Source organism: Megascapheus bottae, chromosome 16 (genome assembly GCF_031878675.1).
Source record: "Megascapheus bottae isolate mThoBot1 chromosome 16, mThoBot2.hap1, whole genome shotgun sequence".
Lineage (NCBI taxonomy): Eukaryota > Metazoa > Chordata > Mammalia > Rodentia > Geomyidae > Megascapheus > Megascapheus bottae.
In genome coordinates this window covers 27,418,263-27,440,060 of record NC_143524.1, presented here as the reverse complement: position 1 = coordinate 27,440,060, position 21,798 = coordinate 27,418,263, and the positions used below count along the sequence as shown (strand labels likewise).

The window sequence follows — 21,798 nt, the reverse complement described above, 5'->3', positions numbered from 1 at the left end:
ACATTATTTCTCAAACCTTGATACCTATCCTCATGTTTTTTGTCCTGCTTCTCCTCCTGCCACTCCTTCCCAATCATCTTGCTTTCCCCTTCCCTTTCCTGTTTCAACTAAACAAATAAGTGTATATATAATATACCAGGTACAAAGTCAGATACACTAACCACATGAGATTAACTGTAAGTAGAAAAAAAGATAAAAGAAACAACTTCACATAGTACATTAAGAACAACAGTCACAAAGATAAACCTCTTGTTTCCATAACCTAGATTTCAAAACAATTTTGAGATTCCACCTTACTCCAGTTAAAATGGTCATTATCAAGAAATCTAATAACAACAGATACTGGTGGGGATGTGGCCAGGAGGGATGCCTACTACACTATTGGTGGGTTCAGACTCTCTGGAAAGCACCTAATTTGTTCCCATTTTTAATATTATATTATATGTAAAGACATGGAAACTCGTATTTTCTAAGGTTCTTTCCTTTACTATATAGGTCATTATTAAGTAGTGATCAAATTAACCATGGAATAAAAATCCTTACATATTTAAGGAAATTTCTAAGAAATTAATTTTGGAAGCGGTCCTACAAAACTAAAATCATTCATTGGTATGAGGTTGTCTCTACCATAATTTTCCCTTTGAAAATGGTCAATTAAAAGCCTTAGACTACCAGTATTCTTACTGTTTATTTCTTATGTTCAGGTACTTGAAATTTTCTAATCTTTCCTGCAAATTTTGTATGGTCACTCAGATATCACATATGCGTGTTTCAGAGAAAAAGAACACCTATTCTGTAATTTTTTTTCCATTATAAATTATTCCCTTCTGGATACCTCAGTCTTACCTTCATTGTCAGAGTGTACAAAGAAAAGAACAGTCACTCAAAGGGATACTAATTCTTGTCTGCCTTTAAGCATCAGTCAGACTCTATCCCAGTTGGCTTCACATATATCTTGCTAAGACCAAAGTCTCTCCAATGTATTTCTTAACCATTTTGCTTGTGGTTTCATGCCTGTTACAGTTCTAAGGAGCTTATATTTCTAAGAACCTACATTAAGAATGGTTTCCCTCATTTGTCATAATCAGCAGAAACCTTGGGATCTCCTAGCAGAGGATTACAATAGAGCAAAACCTAGATACACAAGGCCATATAGGATGACCCTAAATGAAAGGACCTCCAGGATATACAAACAAAAGCCATGTTATGTGTGATTCTTGTCCTAATGTACTATGTTATCTCTCATCTCTTTTGCTGTCCCTTGGTTATCTCATATTGTTACAGTATTTCACCTTGTTATCTAATATATTGTATATATGTATATCTGGTTATTTGAAATAGGATAGGGAAGGGGGGAAAACAAGATGGGGGCAGGAGTGGGAGGAGGGAAATGGTGACGAAAACATGAGAAAGGGTATCAATATTTATGAAGTAATGCACCTTCTATCTGGTGTGTATAATGTAACTCTTCTATTAATTACAATAATATATGAAAAAAAGAAATCTTTATGACATCTGAAGAAAACATCTGACACAAAGTTCCCTGAAGTCGATGCACATATTCATTCTGAAAAGATGATCCCATATTTTTGGTCCAATACACTATGCAGTTCTTTGAAAAAAAATAAGTTTCCCAAACTATAAGCTCACACGGTAAGTAACATCTGCAAATGTACTCTGCTCATTTCTCTTCCATGTTAGCTAAGAAACACATGGGATCCATAGTTGCTCATTAACATAGCCTCCTATGGTCTCTTCTCTTTCTTGTGTCTCTTCCACTTTAGCTTCCACACTACCCCTTCCTATCACACAGTTCAAGTTCCCTTTTCAAATGCTCAAACCTCTCATTCTTCTTACACATATTTTCAAATTCTGTGTCTTGTGTCCTTCCCTCATCATTCTGCACAGGGCTGACATTTTTTTAGGGTAGTTATCATCTGTATACTTTCCTTTGTCTTTAAATAGAAGACAGAAAATTCACCTTAAACGCCAGTGCTCATTTAATTCAGTTGTATTATGAAGGAACTTAGTTCTCTTTAACGCACTGGGCAAAATGTTTGCTTACTAATTATGAGTACTTGGGTCCATCTGGAATATTTTCACACTCTATTTGCTTGCTGTTTGCTGTGGGCTCAGCTGTACTCCTGTATCTAAGCCCTTTGTTCTCTGTTCTCATTCTAGCAGATTATCAATGTTTATCAATGATTACCAATGTATAAATAAGTCATTCAAGAGGATTAAAACATTTTGGAAGATTAAAAAGCATATAATATATATATATAATGTTAAGAATCTATCAGTTCTTCAATAGTCGTTTCTTCCTAAATGTTTTTTAATCCTCCCAGTTAAAGCATAGCAGAACAAGTTGAGCATATGACATAATGGAAATATATGTAAATATTGCCTGCATTTTAGGAGAACGCCTCAGGAACATTGACATGACTGTGAAGCACACAGTGGGTTGCACTTTATTACTTTACTACATATCAAGCATGTGCACATATATTGTCACAGTCACAAAGTGATGAGATAGATGTTAGTGCTGGAGACACTTAGGTGTAGAAGTATCACAGGGCAGATGCACCCAGGGTGGTAGTTTGTAAGCGGTAGACCCAAAGCTAGAATATATCTGGATTTCCATTCCCTATATTTTACTCTATAATACTGCATCACATATAAAGAAATGTGCACACCTTGAAGGAAGAAGGATATTAGAAAAAAATGCTCCCTTGTTCCTGTTCAATCAGCCAAGTGCAGGTGCACATGGCATGAGCAGATGAAAATGCAATTAACACAGATGTGATGACAGCTCACTCACAGACTCTAACACATCAGAACCTCAGTGATAATCTGAAAGCACAAATCACAGCTTGATGCCACAGGAAAAAATCTAATGAGGTCACAGAGTTGACTAAGTGCTAGGCATTCCAGAATTTTGAAAATGAAAATGGTGATGTCATTGTCAGGGATACAATGGAATTAAGAGAGTAAAGTTTTGATAAAATTAATTTCTACCTAATTCATCCTCCAGCTCTATACTGTGCTCAAAATTCAGCTCAAAACAAAGCTAAACTACACATTCCTGAGTCACCTGACCAGAGATTCTGATTCATGTAATCTAGAATAGAACAAACATTTTGACTTGTTCTGAAGTTCTATAGAAGATTCTGAGGAAATATGTAAGAAATATCAAGGAAATCTTTTATCTATGTTGCAGCAGGTTTCACAAAAGACAGAAAATAAATACTTCTGAGTCATAATTAAGTGATTGCTGTAGCTTCTTGGAGATCACAAGGACTAAAATTACCTGCTTTAGTACTAAATGTTTGTTACCTCTGATTTTTCACTTCCTTTCAGAATTAAATATAGTTTCTCTATGAGGATAAGAGTAAGGGACTGTATTAAAGATGGACAGTTCTCCCACCAAAGCTACTTCTAAAATCATTGTCTTCTTTATCAATGCAAATACTCTTTCAAAATAAATACTTTCCACACATCTTTGGAGTTTTCTACTATCATACATTTAAAGTATAGTACTTGAAGAGAAGAAACCCATACAGTGTGAAAACAGGTTTACTCTTTTCTTATACTTTATCCTTCCCTGATGGTTATATTCAGACACAGAGATGGGAAGCATGTGAGCCAGGTATGCAAGAGCAATGCCACAGACACGTCACGAGGAGTCAACACATTTGCAGGACAGTCATGATACTGACAGATTGTTATTCTAAGAAGTCAGAAGGAAAATCTATCTTCTATCTGCTGCTTAGTTTTGCTAGTTTGTGATATAAGAGAGTTAAACTTATTTTTACTAGTAAAAACAATAAAGAATGGAAAAATGCTGCTACATTAGCCTATTGTGACATACAGAAACTTTGATATCTCATTTACAGTTTGGGCTACCCAACAAGTCTCATGAGGCAAAGCAAAAAAGCAGTAATACATATGAGACTGATATTTGAGGACATGTTTGAAATATTGTAAATGACCACTTCTGTAATTAATTTTTTATCAGTGAAAACTTTTTAGCACTACTACTAATGACTATAAACTTTGGATTTTCTAGTAAAAATACTATCCTAAACTAGAGTACGATCAACATAAATAAAACAATCTGTCTCCAATTCAAGGCTTGAAGTAAGGCTCTTTAAGGGAATTCCAAAGAAGAAACCTTGAGAGGATAACCTTAGCCCAGTTTGTATTTAACATCAGAACCTAGGTTAGTTTGCTAGGGGCAAGAAATAAAAACCATCAGGGGCAATGTTGAGTTCTAAAGCTTTAAAAAAACATCAAGGGAATGTCTCTGAGTGGATATTAGAAAGATGAATCCAAAGGCTAGTTAATTATTCATGTGTAAAATTTAGAGTGCAAACTTTATGTTAAAGGCTTTTTTTATTATAATGTATAGAGGGGTTAGAGTTATATTCACCAGGTAGTAGGTGCATTACTTCTCACACGCTGATACCCCTTCTCATGTTTGTGTTCCCATTTTCCCCCCCCACCCCCTCCCTCATCTAGTTTTCTTCCCTTCCCTTTCCTATTTCAGATAGACAAATAAATGTATATACAATGTGCCAGGTAAGAAAGATACTCTAACTGTGAGTCTTAATTCAGTCATCACAAGGAATCACCCATTGCAATACTGTGACTGGGAAGATTTATGTGTGAACATTCTCCACACTTCAGTGAGCTACTCAGTAAGGTATAGGGACAGCATGTGAGGACAGTCAGCTCATGTTACACTTTGAACTCATACATGATGATATGGTAAGGACAAAAAAAATGGGAGTATTTGAATATGTTGTAAATTAGAGTATTTACTAATTGTGAGATCAAAACCAGACATGGAAGAGACATGAGACTCCAGCTGTACCAAAGCCAGGACAAGTTATTACAATGGCTTCTGTCAGTGCTTCTAAAATGAATTGCAGCATCTTCTTAGGTTCCACGGAGAACCTAAGCCTGATTCTCAGTTTCTGATTCAGTAGTTTGAGGTTGGACATTGGTGATGTGGAATGATGATGATAGCCCAGTGAGCACCTTTTGAGATCGTATTATTCACAGGAAGCTTCTGTGTTAGATAAGCCAATCTCAGCTTGTGCTGCAAGGTCTTGAGTCCATTTTCTAGGCAAGGTCATAGATTCCTGGGTGCAAAGGGTTCACTCAGGGTTAAGTCTTCTGCTTCTTTCTCCTTCTTTGTGATTCACTGTTAAGCAGTAATATATCCTTTCAAATGTATCTATTTTGTGATAAAGGCCTTGTAAACTGACAACAGCTTGGTAGTAATTGCTTCTTAGGAGAAAATCTCAACTAAAATGAAGTGCCATGCACACAGATGTGTTTTTCATTAGGAGCCAAAGACATGGATTTCATGAGCGTGGGCCTTGGAGAGAGGAAGTTTAATGCTGGTCCAAGCTGTGATTGAAACTTGGCTCCATTTGTTTGGTTATTTAATTATTATGTAAACTTAACAGAATTCCTAGTCATTATAAAGAGTTTTACTTGGATGTCAGCTGAGTTCAGTCATTTGAAGGAATCATATGAGGGAATTTTGCATCTCTAATGAGTTAAGGGCATGTAAGTTTCTTATTTATTAGAGTTTAGTCAACAGGAGGTTCTTGATTCAAATTTAAGGAAAGTGAGAAGTGTTGTTGATAAAGATACTTAAATAAAAGTGAAAGGCTAAATATTGACAGGCAAAATCAGTGAAGTCAAGTAAATATCTTAGAATGAGAATTTTGGCAATGGAAAAGAGATAAAGAACTATGTAACCATTTCCTAATATCTGCGGCTTGGATAGTATAGGCAGTCATGTCTGAAGGAGACTACAAGTGTGTGCTTTTGCACATAGATTTTATGGCAAAATAATCTTTTCATGTTAAGAATATGTGATGAATGATCTAAAACTATAAAATTAGCTTGCTGTTCATATGAAAATGCTTCAAATACTCACAGCAGTATGTCTCCCTATTCCTGTATGTAATTACACAGAATACACATGCTTTATGACACAATGAAAAAAGTAAAAGTAATCTTTTGAATCATGAAATAAAAGCAATAATTGAAAGTGGCAATAGATTCACAAATTTAAGCAGAAAACGTTTTGCTAACAATTATAGAAACATAAGTAACACAAAACGGCTGTGAAAAATAATCTTGTAAACATATTAAAATTGTGAATTAACTATTTAATGAAGAGTTTGTAAAGGCTAGAGAAGTAAAATATAAGAATTGCATAAGTGTAGCTTACTTGAATATGCATATTTGTGAAATCACACAAATAGGCTTTACTAGTATTTTTATTCTCTTTATCCAGTGTTTATTTTTTTTTGTTTCACATATAATAAGATTGATATTTGTAACTTAATTTGTGATCTGGTAATAATAAATTATTTAATAAAGTCTTTTTTTCATATATTTTTATTGTAATTAATAGAAGGGTTACATTATATTCACTAGATAGAAGGTGCATTACCTCACATACATTGATACCCTTTCTCATGTCTTGGTCCCCATTTCCCTCCCCCCACCCCTGCCCCTCATCTTGTTTTCCCCCCTTCTCTATCCATCTTCAAATAACCAAATATGCATATTTAATAAGTCTTAAAATCTACATTTAAAAAAAACATTTTCTAGTGCGTGGGAATGAATCCATGACTTTGAATATTCTAGCAAATGCACTACTATCATTAAACCTCCAGTCTGTAAGATCTTAACTATTAAGTTGTAACTTGAAGAAAACTGAGGTTGCTCAGTTTAAGGAAATAAAAGTCCTAGCAATATGGTTATATTTGTTAATCCTAATGGTGATATGCATCACTTTGCCAATCTATTAATGTAACTTCTCAAACAATGCATTTTTCTGTGGAAGTTTAATAAACTTGGTTTACATGGTGCATATAGTTTAGTCTGTTTTCTGTAGACTTCAAGATTAGGAATTTGATTTTGGTTATTCTAAGAGGAATGTAGTACTATCTCATTGCTTTCATCAAAATTGTCCAATGGCACAAATTAATATATTTTGATAGCCATTATATATAACAGCATTTTAACACTGTTTCTTCCATATCCAACAAGTGAATAAGTGAGTTAACACTTAGAAAGTTAAAGTTAAAATCCAGGTTCTATGTTAATGATGAGTCTTTGGACATAACTAGAGGCCAAATTTGAAGTGTAGAGAAATAGCCTCTCCATATATACTGCAACATCATATGAGCAGCTGCCTCCTACACAGCAATTGGAATGGGAAACAGATATTTGTTCCAGGATAAAAATTACTAATTGATATGCAAATAGTTCACACTGATATATCCCAATGTCAAAGGAGAAAGTCTTTGTGCTATTAGCTGCGATTGCTCTCACAGCATGCCCAATCACTCAGAACACAATTCTGTAGCAAGGTTATTAAGTTTTAGAGTTGAGAATGATTCTGGTAGAACACTTGCTAAAACTGTCAGGAAAAATTTCATTTATGATTGAGCAACCTATGCCTTAAGAAGAAAGTGAGGAGGGGGTTAAAGCTCATGGTGACAAGAAAATGGTAAACCATGCATCTGTAATCCTAGAAACTCAGGAGGCTAGAATCAGAAGGTTGCAAATCAAAGAAAATCCAGACAGAAAACTATGAGACTCTTATTTCCAATTAATCACCAAAGAGCCAAAAGTGGAGTTAGGAGCTATGACCAAGTCATAAAGCCCTAGACTTAAGCATAAAAGTTCAAGTCTGAGGACACACACACACACACACATTTATGAAGCCCTGCTTTGATTCCTTGGTACCACATACGTAGAAAAAAGTCTGAAGTGGTGCTGTGGCTGAAATGGTAGAGCATTAGCTTTGAGAAAAACCCAAGACAGTGCCCAGGCTCTGAGTTTAAGCCCAAGTCTGCCCCCCCAAAAAAAAGAAAGAAAGAAAGAAAAGAAAGCTGAAAAAAAGAAAAGCTGAGAAAAAAATCAACTCTATTGTCTATCACTTACCATAATATGGGATATATAATTTGTATTTGCAAAATGACCTATTTGAAAAGGCAAAACCCTATCTTTCCAGTTATTTTTTTAAAATCCAAACATGTACAGTGCAAGCAATACAAACCTCAAGCTGTCATCTAAAGTGGTTTCTGCACAGTCAGATTTAGGAAGTTCTAAAATAGAAACTGATTTCCACAGTGAGACACAATAAAGTCTGGTTTTATTTTAGCTGTCACTGCAGGTGCTTTTGCTCTTGGGTTAAATCTAATTGCACTATGAAGTAATTAATTCATGTTTATTCATGGTTTTAGCTTCCTAGCCACACTGGTAATATTGCATTTATGCCTAAAATATGTGATAAAACATGTTTATGTACTTTAACATATTTGATTTTTTGAAGTGATTTCAGAAACTGACTTTAACTTTGAAAACTTGTGAGTCCATAGAATTCTGTTACCTCTCAAGCCCAGACACTGCGCTGTGTTCAAAAATCACTTGGCATCTTCTCAAGACTGGAAATGCCTCTTTCAATTGTGTTCCTTCCTATATTGTGTTTATTTTTCATAAGATCTACTTTTATTGAACACGTATTCCTTAAAATAAATTTACATTTGCTAGACATAGCTATTTTTAGTATGGTAACTTGGTTTGAACACTTTATTTTCTATTTTTAACCTCAAATGTTCAATGTGGCTTTACGAAAAGTTTACTTTTTAAATATATATATAATCAAGAATGTAGATGTATAGTACATTAGAATTATGATCATTCATTTAGCTTTGTAGGTCAGAAGGTTTTTAAAGATTTTTTTTGGAATTGTGTTACTATGTATCCTGTTCTAAAATACATTGTAAGCCCTCAAATATTAAATCTAGATGAAAAGGATTTATTAAGTGTGATTTGTCTGTCACTATCAATTTCATCTAATAAACATTGTGAAATATTAGATGGTGTTATAAGGAAATGCTAACATATATTAAAGCCTGATACCCAACAAGTAATATTTGTTCCTAAAATAACCAGCATAAGAACTATTTGAGAGAAAGTACTGAAGTATCTGCTGTGCAGAAATTTGGGCCTATGATCTATCAACTGAACTTATAGTAACTGGCTATGTTATTTTTTAATAGTCTGGAAAAGGATAGTCATAATTTACATGAGGGCATGAGGTTCATTATTCTACTACATGTTCCTACTTTCCTAAATTATGAGAAACTAGTAAATTTTTGCCATTATAGATCATGCAGAAGATCAAAGCTGTGTTAGAATGACATCCACAAACAAGGATGGGTGGGCAGACCTATGTAACTAAAAACTGGGATAAGTCAGCACAAAGGAAGGTTTGTATTACCATGAGAAAGTGGAACAAAAAAAAATGACTCTTTTCCCTATCCAACCATGTTCATATCTTCTGTTTAAGAACAATTATCAGATAATATGGACTTTGTAATATCCTTCAAAATCATTAAGGCAGTTACTGTACACACTCACACACACACACAGACACACACACACACACATTTGTACTTTGAGTATCATTTGCAATGCTTGCAATCTGTACCATGGCTATAATTGAGTAGATGTCGCTTTTACACTTCCTTTGATAATGAGAGTTGTGTAAATGCCCCAAGGCAGCATAAGAAAAGAATGGAGATTTCTTATCAGAAAAGTCACCATAATTCCAAGAAGATGGCATAAGACATGACAGATATTTAATATTATGATGAGTTTTTTGAAACTTTAATTTAAAAGTCTCAGCTGACCTAAATGACATCCTGACTCTTGGGCTGTAATAAAATCATATAATATTGAAACAATAACTTTCACTATGCAGAAAGTAGATAAAAATGGAAGGTGTCTGATTATAAAATGAAATACAACTTCACTATTTGTTACAAAGGCCTAAACAACATTGAACCTAAATACTTGCTTTTCATAAATAAATAAATGTGATGACCATGGGTGAACAGGTTCAGCTGGTGAATGATCTGGGCGTAGCAACACACTTTCTTCAACATCTTACAATATGAACATGTCTAATGCTCAGGCATTTTAAGGACCATCACTTTATGGGCCTTGTTAAATGGATCTGTTGGACAAAAAAAAATCCCACATCCCTGTTTGGGCTGAGAATGTGACTCTGTGTTGTGACTCTGTGTTAGAGTGCTTGCCTAGCATGCATGAAGCCCTGGGCTCAAGCCCTCAGTACCACATAAACAGAAAAAAATTCCAAAAGTGGTGCAGTGGCTCAAGTGTTAGAGTGCTAGTCTTGAGAAAAAGAAGCCGAGAGACAGTGTCCAGGATCCAAAGTCTTTATTACAAGATTATCAGTAAAGTAAACTTCTTTTTTTTCTATTTTTTTATTGTAATTAGTAAAAGGGTTACATGATATTTGCCAGATAGAAGGTACATTAATTCACATACATTGATACCCTTTCACATGTCTTGGTACCCATTTCCCTCCCCCCCACACCCCCCACCCATCTTGGTTTTCCCCCCTTCCCTATCAAATTTCAAATATCCAAATACAAATAAATTCAATATATCAGATAACAAAGTGAGATACTAAAATATAGGTATATCTAACTATATTACCATTTCCATCCTCCCAAATATTTATATATTAACTTCTTAATAATTCTTCCACATTCTAATATCTTGAATCACTATGACTTGTAAGCTTATTTCCAAGTTCATTTGTTGAATAACTGCTGCATTTTTTATATAGAAAGAAAATTTTAGATTGAGGTCATCATTTTTGTTGGAGTTACTGAATTCATTTACTCATTTAACATTTGTAACACATATTTTGTGATATTAATCCAATGTGCCTTTTATATATAACAATAGAAGAATAAAAATTTCTGACTTGAAAGTGATGTCAAAATATGGGGAAAGGAAGAAATTGAAATATAATGTACCTTGAAATAATATGGTAAACACTGAAAAAATAATCCTTATAAAGCCAATGTTTTTAGAAGTCTCAAGTCATTAGAGAAACACATATTGCATAATTTTTCATATATTTCTGTAATTTTCTTATTTGATTCCTGAGAAACATCATGTACACTTAGATAATAGAATGTTTATGTTTAAAAGGGGTGGGTGGACCAGGAGTTTGGCCTAGTGGTAGAGTGCTTGCCTAGCATGCACGAAGACCAGGATTTGATTCCTTGGTACCACATACATAGAAAAAAGCCGAAAATGGTGCTGAGGCTCAAGTGGTAGAGCTCTAGCCTTGAGAGAGTCCAAGGACAGTGGTCAGGCAATGAGCTCAAGCCCAGGACTGGCCAAAAAATAAAGGGGGGGTGGGTGGGTGTATTTATAATGCACAACTATTATCAAAGGAAGAACTACAATAAAACAATGTTACACAGATTACCATTTTAATCTTGAATAATCAAGGTCTTTAGCCAGATACACATTCACTAAATTTGCAAATGTATTTTTTCCATATTCATAGAAAGCTGCTATAATTTGTAAAGTATCTGGTATTGGAAATAGAATAAAAACTCAGTTGGAAATGAAGTTTCCTAGGCAGCTGAAGAAAAAATAAAATGGAATTCAAGAGAAAAACAAACAACAGCAAGGAGAAAACATGAAATCAAACAAATGCTTTGAAAGTCAACATGATATATCTGAGAAAAATGGAATATTTTCTCTCTCTCTCTCTCTGTCGCTCTCTCTCTCTCTCCTCCTTCTCTCTCTCTCCCTCCCCATCCTTTTCTCCCTTCCTCCCCACACACACCAAAAAACACAGTAACCCTAGCACAACACTTATTGAAATGTGTTGCTTATTGGTATTCACTTTTACTTCAGTAATATTTAGTTGCAAATATGGAAGCAAAAAGTTAAATTCTGTAAAAAGAATAGCATAAATTCTTTAGAATCATAATACATAATCATATCAGATAATCAGAAAATAGTTTTAAATACTAGTATTTCCTTTTAAATTTAAATGCACACATTTAAGATTTATACATTTTATTAGACTGCTTTTCATTTGATTGTGTTGGTTGTTCAAACTCATTCCTGGGAATAGTCCTTGAGCTTTGTTTCTCAAGGCCAGGACTCTACCACATTGAACCATAGCTCAACTTTTACTTTTCTATTCTAGATTTGCTTCAAACCTTGATCCTCAGATCTCAGCCTCTTGAGTACCTAAGATTACAGGCCTCAGCCATCAGCACTGGCTTTGCATTTTTTTTAAATAAAATGAGTATTTAAGTATACTATATGCATTTTTAAACATTTCCTAAACATGTACATATTCTCAAATGTATGTACATTTTTTCTCTCTCCTCTTTTGCTATCTAACTTTTCCATATGAAGCAGTATTTCAAAATAGCATATGAGAGATCTACAATCATGTTATAATTCAGAACATATTTCAGGAACTTTACTGTGAAATGAGTGTTTTATATAAACTGAATTATACATGACATCCCTGCTTATGGAAAGAACTTCAACCAACACAACAAATGGGTGCCTGAGTGAACAGTATAAGATTATCTAAATTTTTTTAAGGAAACTAAGTAAAATAATCAGATTTTTTCATATATTTTTATTGTAATTAATAGAAGGGTTACATGATATTTGCCAGATAGATGGTGCATTTATTCCTATACATTGATACCTTTTCACATGTCTTGGTCCCCATTACCCTCCCCCCCGACCCCTCATCTTGTTTTCCCCCGTTCCCTATCCAATTTCAAATAACCAAATACAAATATATCCGATATATCAGATAACAAAGTGAGATACTGTAACAATATGAGATAACCAAGGGACAACAAAAGAGATGAGAGATAACATAGTACCTTAAGAACAACAATCATTCATTATATGACTTATGATTCTATATCCTAGAGATCCTTTCATTTAGCATCCTACTATATGGCCTTTTGTATCAAGGTTTTGCTCGATTGCAAATCTCTGCTAGGAGAGCCTAAGGTTTCTACTGATAATGACAAGTGAGGGAAACCATTGAGCCTAAGTTCCTTTGAGTCTGGCTTACTTCACTTAATATGATCTTTTCTAAGTCTTTCCATTTCCTAACAAATGGGGCAATGTCATTCTTTCTGACGGCAGCATAGAATTCCATTGTGTACAAATACCACATCTTGTTGATCCACTCATCAACTGAGGGACATCTAGGTTGGTTCCATATCTTTGCTATGGTAAACAGTGCTGCAATGAACATTGTTGTGCTGGTGGATTTAGTATGTCTTTGTTTCTGGATGATTGGGTAAATGTCAAGCTGGGTCATAGGGGAGCTCTATGTTTAGTCTTTTGAGGAACTGCCACACTGCTTTCCATAGTGGTTGAACGAGTTTGCACTCCCACCAACATCAGATTTTTAAACATATTTTAGAACCAGAAATTGAAATTAGTGGTTGAATATGATCCCAGGTATAGTATTGAAACATCGTCTCAAATAAATGTGGGAAAGATAATGGATGTGTAAGCCCAGTAGCTGGAGGATCAAGTCCTAAAATTAGCTTGATCAAAAATCAAAAAGCATTACCTGTAGGAAAAAATAAACATCTAGTAACATGAATTATAAAGAAAAGAAAAAAAGCGAAAAAAGTATATTTAGTATACAATCCCTAGGCAGGGTTATTTGGACAGAAATGAAAATATATCATTTGCACAAAAATGGATGAAATAAGAAATTAGTCTGTTAAGTGAAATAAGTCAAACAGAGAAAGACAAACCTAAAAGTTTCTATCACATGGGAAATCTAGAATTTAAAAAAATAATGACAAAATTGTGCCTTGAGTATTATTTGCAGGCAAAACCCATTATTAGAGGCAAGGATAAAATTTGATAGTGAAGGGGTTGATCAAAGTGTTTTGGATACATGTATGAAAATTAAAAAATGAAAGCCACTGAAATACTTGCTAAAAAGGAAGAGGAGGAAGAAAGTTTAATAGAATATATAAATTTGATTATTGAAGTTTGTATGTATGGATGGGATGATCAAAACAAAACCGTTTCAAGGACTAAATAATATATGCCATTAAAAAAATGAAAGATTTAATTACAGAAGTTTAATCTTCTAAAAGAATGTAGATGTTTTAAGGTGCCTGTGGCTGTACTTAATAAGTACAACATTAGAGAATATCAGAAATAAAGTAGATTATGCCCAAACTGCAGGCAAAGATGAATATAAATGCTGCAGTTTAGAAGTGTTTGATAAGAATCTAGCATCCATTACTAATTTGCATAAACTGTTTTATAAAATCACACATTTAAGCATAATAAATATAAGTTAAATAGAACGTTAAGTAAGGTGTATCTTTAAAATAAATATGCTAATTCTAATACATGGTCACTTCAGTTGGAAAAAGGGAACACTATTTTACATTGCAGATTTAATTCAGTTTTTAATGAATTCATTAAACTTTGTATCATGAAGAGCTAATCTGTGAGCTAAACACAGAGTAATGTTGCTGATTTATTTAAGAAAATTACAGTTTCTCACTTCTTAGCATAAAACTGTATTTCTTTCCTCAGAATAAAAGCTTGAAAAACAAACTCTTGTCTGGGAGTAAGCTATGTGGAATTCATGCAGAAGAGGTGAGTAATACATATTTTTTTGAAATTTCAATTAGATTAAAGCAATGTTCATGTTCTTTTCCTTCCTTCCTTCCTTCCTTTCTTCCTTCCTTCTCTTTCTTTCTTTCTTTCTTTCTTTCTTTCTTTCTTTCTTTCTTTCTTTCTTTCCCTCTCTTCCCCCACACTCCTTTCTCTCTCTCTCTCTTTCTTTCTTTCTCTCTTTCTCTCTCTTTCTTTCTTTCTTTCTTTCTTTCTTTCTTTCTTTCTTTCTTTCTTTCTTTCTCCCCTCCTTCTCTCTCATCCTCTCTATTTTTTGAATTTATAATGATGTTTGAACTCTGGAACATAATTATGCTTGCCTGGGAGATGCTCTAACTGTTGAGCCATGTCTCCAGTCTTTTGGGGACTGATTGGTTATTTTTGAATTTCATAATTTGTGGTCTAGAACTCGAAGTTTCTTGTTGTCTCATCCCACCATAGCTTGGTTGACAGGCATATTTCACCATACTCAGCTTTTCCAATGGAATTTGGTCTTGTGAACTTTTAACCTGGGCTATCCTGAAACCAGTGCCCTCTTAAACATAGCCTCCTGGTTCAACTGATTTTTGTTTAAACTCAGATACAAACTAGCAATTCTTTTCCTGAGCACAATTATAAAATTTCCAAGAAGATAATAAAACCATCATAAATGTTGGGATATTCCTGGGTGTTTTACTATTGTATAGTAAAGAGAAACTATTTTTCTGGGCAAGGTGGCTCAAGCCTGTACAGAATCCTAGCTATTCAGGAGGCTGAGATCTAAGGATCAAGGTTCAAAGCCAGCCAGGGTACAAAAGAACCTGAGTTTCTTATCTCCAATTAACACCTAGAAAATGAGAAGTGGGGCTTGGCTCAAGGGTAGGGCGGTAGTCTTCAGCTGAAAAGCTCAGGGATATCACCCAGGCCAAATTCAAGCCCCATAATCCACAAAAGAAAGAAGGAAGGAAAGAAAGAAAGAAAGAAAGAAAGAAAGAAAGAAAGAAAGAAAGAAAGAAAGAAAGAAAGAAGGAAGGAAGGAAGGAAGGAAGGAAGGAAAGAAAGAAAGAAAGAAAGAAAGAAAGAAAGAAAGAAAGAAAGAAAGAAAGAAAGAAGGAAAGAAAAGAAACTATTTCAAGGGCCGGGAGTTTGGCCTAGTAGTAGAGTGCTTGCCTAGCATGCATGAAGACCCGGGTTCGATTCCTCGGTACCACATACATAGAAAAAAAAAAGCCAGAAATGGTGCTGAGGCTCAAGTGGTAGAGCTCTAGCCTTGAGAAAATCCAAGGATAGTGCTCAGACCCTGAGCTCAAGCCCAGGACTGGAAAAAAAAGTAATGTGTTCACTATGTTATGTAAATTTAATGCCTCTATACATCACCCTGACAATAAAATATTAAAAAAAGAAACTATTTCAAGAACAAAAAACACTCATTTTATAAGATGATGTTCCACATTCCTATCATAATGATATTGATCAGGATTTCCTTAATAGTGAATATTTGGAAGTCCACTAAAATTTTCTGCTTTGCGTTCTGCCTGTGTCATGAATTCATTTTTTCCATTGATGAGTAACTCAAAATGGCTATTCTAGATTTAACCTTATATTCATAAAATGAGCATATCTGTTGATTGTTTTTTTCTTGGGAAGTAATTTTAGTATTTCCTCTTTGTAATTTATAGAGGGTTAAAATTACATTCCTCAGGTAACGGGTACATAATTACTCAAACCTTGATACCCCTTCTCATGTTTTTGTCCACCTTTCCCTCCCTATAACTCTTCCCAATCCCTTTGTTTTCCCCCTTCCCTACCATATTTCAAATAAACAAATAAACATGTATACAATATACCAGGTAACAAAATCAGATACAGTAATCACATGAGATTAATCATAAATGGGAAAACAGACAAAAGAAATAAGTTCACATAGTACATTAAGAATAATCACAATGATAAACCTCTTGTTTCCTTATCAGTACACATCTAGGATTCTTCTAGCAGAGGATCACAATAGATTAAAAGCTATGTACCTATGATCATACAAGATGAGACTAAATGAAACAAATTCAATGTTTCCTCTTAAGGGAAAATATTCTCGTTCTGTAGGTTTAACTACAATAATCAATTTCCTGTATTGTTAAACTCTCTATATATTCATAATGCTGTGTCACATGTTGAAATACAGTTAGAGAATTGGAAAGTAGTGATAATATTCAAAGTGTTTTCAACTCAAAAACAAGGAACAAACACTAACGTGTTAGTAGGAAGCTTCAAGAAACTCACAGAAATGATTTTATGTGCAGCTTATTTTTTTTTAAACAATCCTATGAATGATTGGGGACAAGTAGGAAAATCTCTTCATACTGGCACCATTTTTGTGTAAGACAGGATGAACTAATGGGTTCTTGGTCTTACTAAAGAAATAATTCAGAATTCAGTTTAGAAGGAGCAGAGGAATTTTAATGAATCTGTGTTTATTTGATAAGCTAAAGTAGAGAAGCAAGTAAAATACACTCTGAAAGGAAACTGAGAGTGGCAACATAACCGGGTATTTAAGAACAATGAGCACTCAGGTCCTAGGATTTCCATAAGTGAGATATTTTCTTTTATGAATATTATGGGTTTCCCTAGAAAGGGTTGGTTGGGAAGGAGAAAACCTTACAAAATCCATTTGTACCTAAGATAGCCATTTATCAGGTTGTTTTAGCTAAGGTCATACTTGGTTTCGTGCTGCACAGATTTCTTCAAGCCAGAGTTCTGCACACAGGGACCAAAATATAATAACACATTTAGAGGTTTTCTGAAGTAATAGTGATAGAAAGAGTGATAGAAGAGTGAAGAAGATTAGGCAAGTAGTGGCACCTTATCACCTCACTCTTCTGATCTTGCGTGTCATTTTGGGGCAACTACTATGGCCTCATCATATTTTTTGACTCTGTCCCACTATCATGGAGAATACCTGGTGTGTGTAAAGGAAAAATGAAGGCAGGAGGTTTGTTTATACTGAGAACAGTGTATGAATCATGTTAAAAGTTTACCCCAGGGCCATGAGTTTGGCCTAGTGGTAGAGTGCTTGCCTAGCATGCACGAAGACCCAGGATCAATTCTTCGGTACCACATACAAAGAAAAGGCCGGAAGAGGTGCTGAGGTTCAAATGATAGAGTTCTAGCCTTGAGAAAGTCCAAGGACAGTGCTCAGGCCCAGATCTCAAGCCCAGGACTGGCAAAAAAAAAAAAAGTTTACCCCACATTCTATAGTCGTCTAGAAATGAACAACTCTAAATAACTCTATTGTCTTCTAAATATAGAACCACAACTATCATTTCTGGTTCCTAAGTACTTTTACTAGCTGTTACTGTCTTTTTGTTTTTTTTTTTTTTGAGACACAGATAATGTTTTCTGGCAGAGAACAAGTACAGCTCTTTCAAATTCCAACTAGGAAACCAGGCTCATCTATTTCCAGATCCATTGTACCATATTTGTCTGAACTAGTCACATGAATTTCACAAGAACTTAAAAACATTTTTGAGAAAAAATGGTCATGTTACCAGCCCAAATGTGACAATACACTCAAAAACTAACATGCACACCCACACACACACACACACACACACACACAGACACACACACACACAGACATTATCACAAACACTACAATCCAAGTTGAGTATGCAATTTAATTCCTTCGATAAAATCTTTCCAATATCATTATATTCAAGATTAGATGAAAATGTCAATATGTTGAAAATCAATGTTGATGGACCAGAAGAAGGAAAATCAGACTGAATGGTTTGGAAATCAGGTCCAGTACAGGGTTTAATCTCACCTTGTTTTTCTATTGATTGAAAAAGCTTTACAGGGGCTGGGAGTTTGGCCTAGTGGTAGAGTGCTTGCTTAGCATGCACGAAGACCCGGCTTAGGTTCCTAGGTACCACATACATAGAAAAAAGCCGGAAGTGGCGCTGTGGCTCAAGTGGTAGAGCTCTAGCCTTGACAAAGTCAAGGACAGTGGTCAGGCCCTGACCTCAAGCCAAGGACTGGAAAAATAAAGATTTCACTGTCTGGACACACTGTCTTTATAAACATAGGCATATATGATGAGTGAAGGCTTTTTTATTTTTTCATTTGGTCATGGGACTTGAAGTCTGGGCCTGGGCACTGTCCTTGAGCTAGTCAGCTCAAGGCTACCATCCTACCTCTTGAGCCATAGCACCACTTCCTGTTGTCTAGTGATTAATTGGAGATCATCTCATGGACTTTAGTTCCCTGGCTGACTTTGAACAGCTATCCTCAGATCTCAGCATCCCGAGTAGCTAGGATTACAGGTATAAGCCACCAGTGCCTAGCTGAAGGCTTTGAAAAGACTGATCAAGTGAAATGATGTTTTCAATAAGAAATATGTAGGTTGGAGCTATATTTGAATATATTTAGCATATTTTCTGGGTCTTCCAAAGTCTTGTGTACATGGAAGAGGAAGGAGAAGAAGTTTTTGGGAAAGAAATTGGTAGGCACTACAATTACATTTTATGTTCTCAGTTCAAGCTGATTTATAGTTTCCTGAATCTCAATGCCTCGGAAAATATATTTTCACATTCCTATTCATGCATTGCTGGGTTTTTAATATTGGCATTACTGAATATTTGAAAAGTAATGAGTTCATTATGATTTCTTCATCTACCCAACATTATAAATTGCCTAAATTTTCCATGAAGCATATTTAGAGTTTAATATTCTGGATGAGTGAGACATGTGATTATTCACCATCAGCATCAAAAGCAAAATAACAGTTTTCTGTTGGTGACGGAACAGAAAAAGAGTTTGGAATTTAGGTCATTGGTCTTCAACTTTTAATATTCATACATGAATAAGTGGTATTTGAATATGCATGCTAGAACTTTAAAAAGAGTAAATAGTATAAACATCTACCATCATCAAAACTACTCTTTCAGAATAGAAATGCAAGTTGAACATAAAATTGTAGAATGAAGAACCTTGAATTTAAAGATACTCACTTAAATGGAATAAGTTAGCCTAGATAAAAATGTTCTGTAATGATTGTCAAATTCTTCACAAAATTAATCTCTTTATAGTTTTCTTAACAGTATAAATTTGTGTGTGTGTGTGTGTGTGTATTTTACTGTATATTGAACTTTCGTCCCAAATTTAGAATATTGACCATGCCTAAATGACAGATATTGTATGTACTTTGGCACTGACTGGAGAAAGAATAATTTGCAAATCACTTGAAATAATACCTTTGTAAAAATCTAATTTATTGAACTGACCATTTTTTTTTCAACAAGCACTTTAGCTTTTTATTTTTTTCAAAACCATGGGATTATGTTTGGTTTCACAAAAACTTTATTACTAGTCAGAAAATAAATAAATTTTAGTCTTCATGGTTGAAAATTATAAATTACTTTGAGGACTAATCCATGTATCTGTTTTAACAGTCAAAAAAAATCCAAGCTCAGCTGAAGGAACTTCGATATGGGAAGAAGGATCTGTTATTTAAGGTGAGAATTTTTGTCACTTTCATTTTCAAAGTTCTAACATAATAAAAGTAGCAAAACTAATTTTAACTAAGGCCTTTTTTTTTTTTGCCAGTCCTAGGGACTGAACTCAGGCCTGAGCTATGAGCTCTGTATTTGGGCTTTTTCAAGGCTAGAGCTCTATCAACTCAGCCACAGCACATTTCAGACTTTTTCCATGTATGTGGTACTAAGGAATCAAACCCATGTCTTCATACAAGCACTTGACCACTAGGCCAAACTCCCAGCCCCCCTTAGCCAATTTTGAGACTCTTGTCAATAATTAAAACATTTTCTGGGCTGTCATGTGGATTGAACTAATGGCTTGAGTTCTATCACTGAGATTCTTTGTGATCAAGGCTAGCATTCTACCACTTAAGCCTCAGACTCACTTCCAACTTTCACAAAGTATTCTATTAAGATAAGAGTTCCCCAGACTTTTCTGCCCAGGCTGGCTTCAAACCATGATTCTCATATCTCAGCCTCCTAAGAAGCTAGAATTACAGGTGGGAGCCACAATAAAAAATAACTTTCATTGCACTGAAAATACTTCTGTTCTCTGGCCTGACTAATGAAAGTAAATGTAATTATTACTTCCTACATATATTCTTTCCAAAAGGACAAATATTGTTTATTATGTTTAAAGTAACTCTAGCTCTAATTGCATTAACTCTGAATTGAAGAATATTATCTCTCAAAGATTTGTATGAAGTAGAACATGTATTTAGGAATTTTGCAGACATACTGTTTGCTGCTGGATTATAGGCAAGACATTTATGGAAGGTTTCTCTTTATTATCAAGAGTCACTGTGTTTAATTATTACTGATTGACTTGGACTATTTATGCTGTGATTATGTGATTAAAGCTTAAACATAAGTAGAATCATGAGATAACAACTGAATATAGTAAACTGCATTATTGTCTTCCAAAGAAACTCGTCTTAATTTGTAAAATTTACGAGCTGTAAGGTTGTGCAGACATGATTCCGCTAAAGTTCTTGAGACTATAAGAGTAAGTTTAATGTGAAGGTCATCAATAATTTATCCACAGTTCTTTTCAATATGGAATTGTCGATAAATGAGGAAAGACATTGAATGAGCTCAAAGAGCATTGTATTCATGTATGAGGACAGAATATTGGAGGTGTTAAAAGGTTATAATTGCATTTTTAAATAAAATCAAACAAAAAAAAGCTACATGATGTACACACATGTGAAAAATTATTTTAAAAATTAAGCTCAAAGAAGAATTCTCCTCTTGAAAATTCTACTTTGCTATAGAAGCAGAAGAAATTAATACAGATCTTATTTCCACTTCCTGCCCAGGCCAGATACAATCCTGGTTTTTAGGTTCTTTGTTATATAATTTGCTTGTCAAATGTGGTACATTTTAATAAGTAGGAATGATACTTTTATTAATATGAATGTAAATTACTTTATATATCCTATTTAATTTTAAAATATCTTCATTACAATGATCTCAATTAGAGCAAAGAGGTTTGAATAGAAGGGGAATAAGTCTCTGCCTTACTTAATGTTGAGAAGTATGCCAACTTCTCTAATGAGAGCAATAAGAAATAGCTTATTTCAGGTCTTCCGTACCTTAACATTTGGCCCTTGCTACTAATTTTTACTACTCATTGACTCTAGGAAGTCAATATACCCAAGGATTTTTTTGCCATTTACTTACCCATAAATATACTTCCTGCCTTTCCATTGGCTTG

General features: G+C 34.4%; 1 protein-coding gene across 1 annotated transcript in view; it reads left to right on the top strand.

Annotated features, from left to right (window-relative positions):
* Luzp2 (leucine zipper protein 2) overlaps nt 1-21,798 on the top strand; it is a 289,657-nt gene that overhangs the window by 199,917 nt on the left and 67,942 nt on the right. Inside the window, exons 6-7 of the mRNA XM_090347985.1 lie at nt 14,488-14,550; nt 19,998-20,060. Of these exons, the coding sequence (XP_090204111.1) occupies nt 14,488-14,550; nt 19,998-20,060 (126 nt within the window). The remainder of the gene's footprint in view (nt 1-14,487; nt 14,551-19,997; nt 20,061-21,798) is intronic.